The sequence below is a fragment of the Carassius gibelio genome, chromosome B20, assembly GCF_023724105.1.
Source record: "Carassius gibelio isolate Cgi1373 ecotype wild population from Czech Republic chromosome B20, carGib1.2-hapl.c, whole genome shotgun sequence".
NCBI lineage: Eukaryota > Metazoa > Chordata > Actinopteri > Cypriniformes > Cyprinidae > Carassius > Carassius gibelio.
The window spans coordinates 6216522-6227086 of NC_068415.1; the positions used below are offsets into that span (position 1 = coordinate 6216522).

At 37.0% G+C, this 10565-nt stretch overlaps 1 protein-coding gene across 1 annotated transcript in view; it reads right to left on the bottom strand.

Annotated features, from left to right (window-relative positions):
- Positions 1-10259, bottom strand: part of LOC127983482 (mannosyl-oligosaccharide 1,2-alpha-mannosidase IA) — a 108144-nt gene extending 97885 nt beyond the window's left edge. The window contains exon 1 of the mRNA XM_052585687.1: positions 9533-10259. Within this exon, the coding sequence (XP_052441647.1) occupies positions 9533-10039 (507 nt within the window). The 5' untranslated portion in view covers positions 10040-10259. The remainder of the gene's footprint in view (positions 1-9532) is intronic.
- Positions 10260-10565: the final 306 nt, after the last annotated feature.

The window sequence follows — 10565 nt, forward strand, 5'->3', positions numbered from 1 at the left end:
TAATGGTCTGGATGCTCGTTTTCATGCAATTACAGTGGTCCACATAACTTGTGCACTATTTTCCAAATTTTCTGGAGTCATATGACAGCCTTGTGTTACAAACAGCCCGAAAATATTAAAAGACAGATCAGTCTAATTCATAATGAATAAATCATTCAGACCAGTTTTGTGTACTGGATCAACAGATTCTTTGAAAATATTCACTCAAAAGAAGGATTTGTTTATGAATCAGACATTGCAACTTCTCCAATAAACAGGCCAAACATAGCAAGGGTGGAAATTAAGATTTTCAAGTTTAAATATCATAAAGCTATGATTTGACTTCAGGATTTGGTCACATGGACTAGTTTTATGATGTTTTTATGGCTTTTTTTTTATGACAGTCCTCATATGTGACCCATGGAAGCAATACAAGCATACAAGTTTGAAATGGCACATGGGAGAGAACATTTTTAGACAAATGATTACTTTAACAAATAGAACAAGTGTATTTTGCATGTGACTGAGATCATGCCCTGCCTGGCATCATTAAGCCACATTCATAAAACATTAAAAAGGCATATTGTGTTTCGATCGCAATTCTCTTCGCAAGCTGAGAGAAGCTGTTACCAACTATAATTAAACTAGGGAAAATGTGCTTGCAATTTTCAATATAAGCCTAAGGCACCCGAGCTATGATTTCAAGTCTCAAATTTACACCACTGTTAAACCTGATGTGTTGTCATAAAATGGAGGTAGACCTGTAGAAGTCGGCTTTCAGGATCTCTGACCCACAAAAAGAAAAACCTCTCAGAATCAGTGAAGGGAGAAAAAAAAAAATCAATCTTTCTGCTTTATCCTTTTGGCTTCAGGATTGAAAAAAAAGGGCAGACAGTCTAAAAGTTTCATAGAATCCACAGGCTTTCACAGCAAAAACCAGCTAGATACATGACAGACCGTGCCCTGTCTGTGCTTTTGCAGGTCTGAGGGATTTTTTTTTTCTTTTTTGTACAGCGACCAGTTTTACAGTAATACACCTTTTGAAACCGTATAGACTCGTATAGACTTATGAATGCGTCGGTATCAACTATCACTGCGATGAATACTAGGCACTCCTTTACATATTCTCAACAGCTCTTAGACAAGAGTGATATAAAACCGCCACGACACATATTGACATGACCTTTTTATTAGTGTTGGAAAACACAGCAACAAGGTTTGATCCTTGTGATGGTCCCTGCACTTTCATTTTGCACATCCCTCCTCAGCTGACATGTAGCAAAGTAATGAAGACTTTGTGAAATGATAATCAATTTTCCCCTGCCTTCCAATACGAGGCAGTGACATCCATTATTTGATTAACAGGCTGAGCAAGTGCAATAAAACCACCAAGAACAAATATTTAAATGAAATTAATGTCTAAGAACCCTGTAGTAAAATCAGAAAGCAAACTTTTCCTAGTGCCGATGCTTCAAATAACACTTTCTTAATAGATATGCACTTTATTGATTCATGTGCTTTTTATGGTTCAATGAAAATGAATTGTGCAGTCATAAAACCTACTCAAATTTGCTGTAAGAAGTAAAGACAGGAAATGGATTAAGTGCTGATATGCTTCAGAGATGTTTCACATTTTAATACGGATATCACTGAGGGGAAGTGACACACAGTGAACCAAAAGGTTATTGTCTGGCACTGACCCGTTCAAAAGTTTGGGACTTTTTTTTTTAAGAAATTCATGCTTGTTCAACAGGGATGCAGTAAATCGTGACAGTACAGATATTTCTAATGACAAATGACAGCGCAGAAATTCATAAAAATAAGCCACCAATTCTCCAAAACATTATAGTATGAGATGTTGTCCGTTCCAAATAAATGCTGTTCTGAACTTTTTATTCATAAAAGAATATTTAAACACTGATGATAATAAGAAATGTTTTCTTGAGCACCAAATGAACATATTAGAATGATGTCTGAAGGATCGTGTGACTCATTGCAGCTGAAACAGGAAAAAAATAAACAAATAGTATTAAAATAGAAAGGCATAACTTGCATTTTTGATCAACTAAAAATGCAGCTTTGGTGAGCATTTGAAACTTTCTTTTCAAAAACATTCAAACTTTTGAACAGTAGTAAATCACACACACAAACATTTATTTTTAGTTTCAAACCAGCAAAACAGATTAAAGAGTTACCAATCCACAACCCAAATGTAAGCACGCACACTCTCTCTCACTTCTGAACAAAAAAAAAACAACTGTCCTATAAATAAAGTGAAGTTATAAACCTAAATATTATTACTTGTGTAGCATATGATTTAAAGTTCTAATCAAGGTTTATTGAAAAAAGTAAATATGTTTGATTAGACTGCATGCACTACATGTAATTATGAAGTATTTATAGTTTATTAATGAAAACTGCCACGATTGACACTTAATAAAACATTCAAGTCAATGCATGGAAAGCATGTTTCACTGACAAAGATCATTCAGCCAAGACTCAACTAATCGAAACTAAAATTCATTGTTGATTATTTCATGTTCAATTATTATTAATCTCATTGATTCACTGTTCACATGCTGCATCTGATCAATGCATGCTTGTCTGGGCAAATGTTTATTGCTCTTCTAATCAGCATTGGACTCTGATTTTGGAGAATTCAATTACTGGAAAACCAAGCAATCACAACTGTAGCTCAAGTGTCCCAACGCTTGCTGAAAACACTAACCAAAACTCCCTCGTGTTACCCGTTCCACATGCATTTTAATCTGCCAAATCTGATCTGTGCTTTAGCGTAGAAGAGACACAGACACACAAAAGCAAAACATCATGGATCGTAGCAACAGATCAGATATACCATTTCAAGCCATTTAAGTTAACACTGCTTGTGTGTTGAATTTTGGATTCTTCTTTCTTTCTCACTATCCATTATCCTAAAAAAACATAATTTAACAATAATCCAGAATTCTGACCACTGGAGAAAATATTCTAGCCAAAAATTTGAGTGAAAAAGACAAATCTGGCTGGAGACTAACTGTGCCTGCAGCAGCTGAGCTATCGCTCGGGGGCATCCATTACATTTCTCAATACCTAAGGTCGGTTGGCTAAAGCGAGATTGACCCAAATAATCCAAAGGCTGGCTTAGGTCTCCAGACAACCCACACGGATCACAGCAGTAGTTGTAAAAGGGTGCAGGAATGTTGTGGAGGACCGAAAGACTGAAAGATCTCGCTTTCCTCTCCATCAGTAGATTCTACCTCTAAGAGCATGCCTTATTCAGAAGTGATAAAATAAAAGAAAGTCAGCTGAATTATTTAGTATCCAAGCACTTCAGCTTTCGGGAGGAAAGTCACTATATGATAGAGAGAAAACAAACAGTCCTGGTATAAAAGATGTGACCGAAAGGAAAAAAACATCAGATACAAGAGAGATGTTGGAAGCTTTTCATGTTGCGTGTTCAGATGCTTGCATAAAAAAATAAAAAATAAAAATAACTCCAGAGCCAAAAATAGCCAATGATACTCAAAGCCCATTCTAAGTATTGTCATTGTAACATGGGAACAATTACAATATTACAGAGCCTTCAGAGCTACCAGATATATTTATTTTCCTAAAGTCAACTGCACACTGAGTTGTTTGCTTGTTTATTCTGACACGAATTTCACTGATCCCTAAACTGCCTAAATGCAATTAAGTTTGTGTGAATAATTTGTGATCCAGCCTCATCTTCACAAGAAGTGAGTATAAGGGTTTTTTTATGAATCTTTGCAAATCACCCTTCCTAATGCTAGTTAGTAAGTTTCACGACTGAAGTTTACAGTCTGTTCATCACCCCATGGAAGAGAGGGGCGGAGTGTTAAAAAGAGTGTTTTTACACTACCACTGAGAACTTTTAAATAAAGTATGTTAAAGATTTTCATTAAGAGCCAGACCATAAAGAATCATATCAACTTGTGGAAAATGGGCATCCACTGATAAGGTATTCTAATTTGTATAACAAATGTCTTAAAGTGCCCCATTATAGATTTTGGAATAGAATTACCTTCCATGCAGTATGTTACACAGCTGTAAGTGAGTGAAAACATCCTGCAAAATTTTCAATCTGAAAGTGCAACGTGTATAAAGATAATGTCTTTAAAACGAAAGAGTCGACTCTGAATAATTGAAACGTGTCATTTTTAAAACAAATCCCAAGCTGTTTCAGAATCAAAATCAGAATGAGCTTTTATTGCCAGGTATGTTTACACATACAAGGAATTCGCTTTCGTTTCATGTTGACTTGAACATGAAACATTAGCATAATGCCCGCCCAAAGACACGCTTTGGTCCGAATATAAATGAAAGTTCATTCTATGTCACTAGGTGCCGCTTTTGGAGCAGTAAAAAAAGTGGTTTCCCTGGTAACACCGTACAAAGCAGCACTTCATTCACAAATGATTTCTTGATCAGGCATTATAGGCATGATGAAATGAAAATGAGACCAATCACCACCGCTTAGAATCACGCAAAGGTGGGGTTTGGAAAAATGTATCGTTGAGCGAATCGTTTGAGAGTCATTGAGCAAGTAGGGTAAAAAGAAATAATAAAATATGCATATTATAAGACAATGAAAGTTTTTTTTTGTTTGTTTGTGTTTTTTTACCTTGAATGCATGTCGACCTGTTGTTGGGGACTCCCAAAACCAAAATATGAACCTTTCATTAACCATAATAGGGTCACTTTAAATACTGTTTCAGATTAAGAGGTCTTAAATTAGGGGAAAAAAACAGGAATGGCATAAAAAAAACTTAAATTAAATCTAATGTTATTATTAAAATTCAAAAGGCTATGATTTCCTTATGAACGCTGCATTTTTAAGTAAGAATACAGTGCTGTTGCGTCAAGATCCATACTTGCGGTTTCAGAGCAGTTTGCAATCAATGAATACAGCACATTTAAGTGATTGTTTATGATTGACTGTTGATTAATCATGTTCACTTTATTGTGATTATATTGCAATATGGTGTAGACAGTTGTCACAGTGCATATTTTATCCTGCTTTTCTGTTTGAATGAGCAGCCAGCAATAATCAAACAGGACATTTCAAACTTAAAGCATTGTGTATTTTCAGCTTGTTTATAATTAAAACTCCTGACCTGCAATATGCATAAATTCTTTTTTCCTCCTTAATATTTTGGTAGTATTTTTATTACACGATTATCTTTATCTGCCATTTAAATCAACTGAAACATTTCTAGCATCTTTCTTGGCTGCCCTGACACAATTACTCAACAGATTTGACTAGTATCGACACAATAATCTTCTTATTACAGCTACACATTATTTGATCAATTATCATTGTGCACCTACATTTTTTTTAAATGCACTTCTAAAATGTTTAAACTTACACGTGCACCTTGGAAAGAAAGGAAGTGTCATGCTCTGTGCCAGTGCAGAATCAGTAGTTTAGGAGCAGTTAATGTGGCATGAAACGATTAAATCAAATAAATGTGTAAAAGTACAAACTGATGTCACAGTCTGCTTTTCATCCAAGAACTAAGTTACACTGTATAATCTGAAATAAAATTAAAAAAATAAGGTAACTTTAAGCACCCTGTAGGAGTTATGAACCTTCCACTTTTTCTAAATGCCCACTAGGTTGAATCAATCACTCTCTGCTCTTTTTCTTTTACCATATGTACATTTAAAGTTTCATTTGTATACATTTTTACTACATCGCACCAAACACCGATAACCTGTGAATGTCTCAATGAGAATTTATTTCTCTTATTAGCTTGAACTGTGCATAATTAATGGTGAGAGGAATGAGGTCTGAGCGACCAGAGAGTTCTGTCATCTATAATGAATGAGAGGAGCTCAGAGCCCAGATGGGTGTGTGATGTGTCCTGCTAGCACTTCCTGCAGCAGTCACGCTCAAGAAAGAGCATTACAGGTGCAGGTGAGAAGCCATAAACCAAAATTATTATGTAGTATGAATGACAAAGAGTGCTGTACTTTATGGAAGCATATGGGTAGCAAAATTCCTTTTGAAATGTAATATGCAAATTTACAATGCAATATGTAAAATGGCAATGTATTTCTGTATTTAAATTATTTTGAAATTTTCCCATATGTGCAACATTTAGTGCAAAATGAAAATTCAATAATTTACATTTGCTATTTTCTAGTTTTAATATGTAAATTAAAAACAATTTTAATGCTTTAAAGTTAAAATTAAATTGTATTACCCAAATTAAATGAAAATGCAATGTCTTGCATGTAAGTGTCAATGCATTTGATTTAAGTAACATAAAAATATATTTAAATCACCATTTTTGCAACCCTTCTGCTGTACATTTGGTTCAGAATGAATTTTGAAATTCACACTGCATTTTGCTACAGTTATCAGGCAGTATCATGATGAAAACACAATCTCAAGTGTCCGACCCTTATGCCTAGATTCATTTAGAAAATAACAGCATTTAAATTATAATCTTAAAAAAGTTTTTGCTTGGACATGTAAAACATATCTAATCAATTTTGGTAGTATATTTTAATTTTGCAACTTATAAAACGTTAAAATATGTTTTTAATTGACATTAAAACTAGTGTAGAAAATGTCAAATGCAAATTATTTAATTTTCATTTTCATTTTGCACTAAATGTTGCACATATGGTACGGAACAATGTAAATGTAAATACAGAAATACATTGCCATTTTACATTGCACTGTAATTTTCCATATTACATTTCAAAATGAATTTGCTGCCCATTTGCTTCAATATTTCTGAAGCATACTGGCCACCCTCAATGCAAACATTTGTATTCCAAGTATAGCTAAAGAGCCCTGAGCAAATACATGAGGTGGGAATTATTTAAGGTCCAGTTTGTAGCACTTTGTAAAGTCAGACTCTCCCACCTCTGTAATAAACACGGAGATGTTAGTCCCGTCCGAACTGGTACATGAAAATCGCCGATGTAAGGTGGTAAGAATCGAAACTCAAACGTAGTTTAGAAAACTAGTCCCGTCCGAATAGTGCTTTATACTTAGGTGCGACTTATAGTCCGAAAAATATGCTAATTTTGGCATCCATAATTGTAATCGCGATTAGAAATTTAATTGTGCAGCCCTAATTAGTAGTAAATCTCCATCACCTGCTTTCAAATGGAGTGGCATTTACTACACAAAGCCATAGTTCACTGACAGCTATATCTATATTGCATAGCTTGTCAGTGAACTACGCTTCAGTGTCGTAAATACCGCTCCATTTAAAAGCAGGTGATGGAGATTGCAGAGTTTCAAAATGCAAAGAGTCAACCCTACATATGTTACTGTGACCTATACATTTTTAGGAGTTTCAGCTTTTAATTATGAAAGCAAAAAAAAAAAAAAAACTCACACAACCATTTTTACTTCATAACCTTGAGATCAATTTATTTTCTGAGGCAATTCAGCTCTTCAAAGGTCAGAGTGTCTGGCAGGGCGAGACAGAGTGCCTGCAGCCGCGTCTGACAAGTGAGACCCCACAGAGTCCAGCTGTGACTGTTTGTTTGCGTCATGCCAGCGATCAATGGATGAAATCCCGCTGTTCAGGGGTGAATTATCACTGTTCTCATGCTGAGCCGCTGCATTAAGCAGGAGAGATGAGGGACTTGTCAAATCTGCAAGAACACCAATAGTCTTGGAGAGGAATGTGGAGGATTCCGCATGCACTAATGTGCTTAACTTTATAACGGTTTAATCCTGGCATTAAAAGTCATCCAACTCCGGCTGACTAACTCTGAGGAGCAACCGTATTATCAACAAGTTTTCCACTGTTAGCCATTAAGATAAATTGTGACTGGAATAGCCTTTGTGTCACATGCTTGAACATACTCAAACTCCATGAGCAAAAGCGAGCCCTCCAGCAAAAAGAAATAGTAGGGCAAACAAGTTTTAGTCTCAAACAAGCATTACAAAGTGACACAATGTAAATTTGAAGGCCACATAGGACCACAGACACCATTTCCTTATGCAAATAACTGAAACTGAAACGTAGTGACTCACAGTGGAGGATAAACTAGGAGGATTTCCAGAAACCAGCCATTTGCTTACATAAAAAAAAAGCAAGGACACAAGGTCAATACCAGCTGAAAGGCGATTTTAAAGCTTTACCATACTGTCAGTTGTTATCTGCATCTTTACTCTTGACTTGCCTGATTCAAATGGGAATAACTGAGTCTCAATCAATAGCAAATTTAATTTTATCAAGCTGATGCAAGGTCTACATTCGACTCGTACTGAGGGATTATTAGACTGGCCTGACATGCTCTAAATGCACCATCCTGACAGAAACAAGATATGACAGCCTTGTTCATGCTCATTTACAAGCTCAAAGTTAACTCTTTAACAGGTCATCTCAACCAAGACATTGAGACCAGATGAGATCTACTCAACCTGATCGAGGCATCTCTACTGCTATACGTACAACCAAAAATATTACTAGTTATTACTGTAGTTTTCAAGGCTATCTCTGGTAAAATACAGAATATAATCAACAGTGATATCCATTAGCCTACAATTTTGGTGTACTTTGCTAATGTAATTTAAAAAAAAGACAATGTTCCAAACAAAAGTTTGATTTGTGAATAATAACTTAGGGAAAACATGAATGAGATGTCATTAATTAGGGATGCACTTAATATAGTACCACTATATAGGTTATTGGCCAATATTTGCTATATATTTTACATTATTACTAGAAATATTGAAAAAAATACCTAAAATATTAACTGAAAAAAGCAGAGAATACGGTCTGAAAACCATGTAAATACAGACTGAAATACAGGAAACACTCCTAGCTATAGCTAATATTGACTGAAATGCTAAAGAAATATAAAGGCAACTCAATACTGACAGGAGTACGGTAAACAGGGTACACAGATTGCAACACTGAGAGGCAATACGAACTGAAAAAGAAGGCATCACTGTCTAAAGTACTACAAAACTAAAAAACAGTGAAAGCTGAGTGAAACAGGCAGTGCAGACTAAAGAGAGAGGAACACTGTCTGAAGAACGTACCGACAGGCACTGCTTTCTGAAATATAGTGAAAATTGACTGGGGTGGTGGGGTGGGGGTTACGGACGAATGTTGACTAAATACTGACAACAGGGAGCACAAAGGGGGTAATACTGACTAAAATACTGTCGGGCAGTTTTGAACAAATGAATGACCGACAGAATGAATGAGCGCGCATTCTTCTGTGAGCGACAGGAGTTTCTCGTCCATCAACCGAGCTGTCTGATCATACAGGTTCCACAACAACACGTCTGCGTTACTTATCTATCTTATTACAACGCTGCATTTTCCTGATAGGGAGACGCTTCCTGAAATTGACTCTGTCAACACTAATATCATTTTGCCCTCTAGCCACTAACGTTAGTAAGTTAGTGACAATAAACGAATATTAATAACAGCACTTGGTTAGTTACTAAGTTACAAGGGGAAAGTTATTTTCACAACAATATCTGAGGTGATTTCCTTCGAGAGTCTGAGCAAACCACAGGAGAACATCTAATAAAAACATAAAATACCTCTTTTATCTTGGCTCTTTTCGCTTTAACGTCCGGATCGGCGGGCTCGTGCCCTGTTGCTCCAGGCGGCCGCATGTACTGAAGGAACGGCAAACTGTCACCTTTCGATCCTTTCCCCTGTCCGTTTAGAGCAAGTTTCTCTTTGTCGCTGTTGATGTCCTGCTTGATCTCGTCCGGACGTTTCTGTAGGGTGTCCTTGGCCTCAATCAGCGCCTTTTCGTGGTCTTTTCTGATCTTGGCCAGGATCTTCTCATCCTTGCCCGTGCCGGTGCTGGTGTCACTGACCGTACCTGTGCGCGTCTCTGCCTCCACCGAGGACGAGCGGAAGAAAACTCCGCTGAGCAGCTTTGACGAATCAGGCAAGAAGAAGATAGCTCCGAAACACAGGGTGATGAAGCCGCTGAACACTAAAAGCAGGATGAATTTCTCCGTGAGCCTGAAGGAGGTCGGGCTGGCGGACTTCCTATTCGGAGTGGCTGTGAAAGGCAGGAGAGAAGCTACAGGCATTTTCTTCTGCGTTTAAAACCCCGACTAAATGTGTTCAATTCTATCACAAAGTAACTCCCCGATCACCTTGACCTATGCTGCTTACGATGTCTGTTACATTGAACTCAAGGAGACCGAGTAGGAGACGGTAGACCCTCGGAAAGAAGTTGATCCCGCAGCGCGAACGAAGTCCCACCGCCTCAACTGATCTCGCCTGAAACACATCTGTAAAGTCTCGTTTGCGGAACAGAAGGAACGGCAGAGATCCGTGATTGACAGCGCGCCTTGGCCAATCGCTTTGTGCCGCCGGTGCACAAGTTCGCTGTGGGCGTGTCTTCCGGATTTTAAGTACAGAGGCGTGACGTCTTGTTCAAACTTAATTGGTTATGGACTGGGATTATGATCATGATCATAACGACATTGAAAGGCTTTTGGAGACGTAAGGGTTGACCAAGTTAGGTTTGTATTTTTAATCTCAAAATATAATTATTATAAACAGCCCCTGAGCAACTGATTAGCATTTTAATCGAAACCCACACCAACCTTT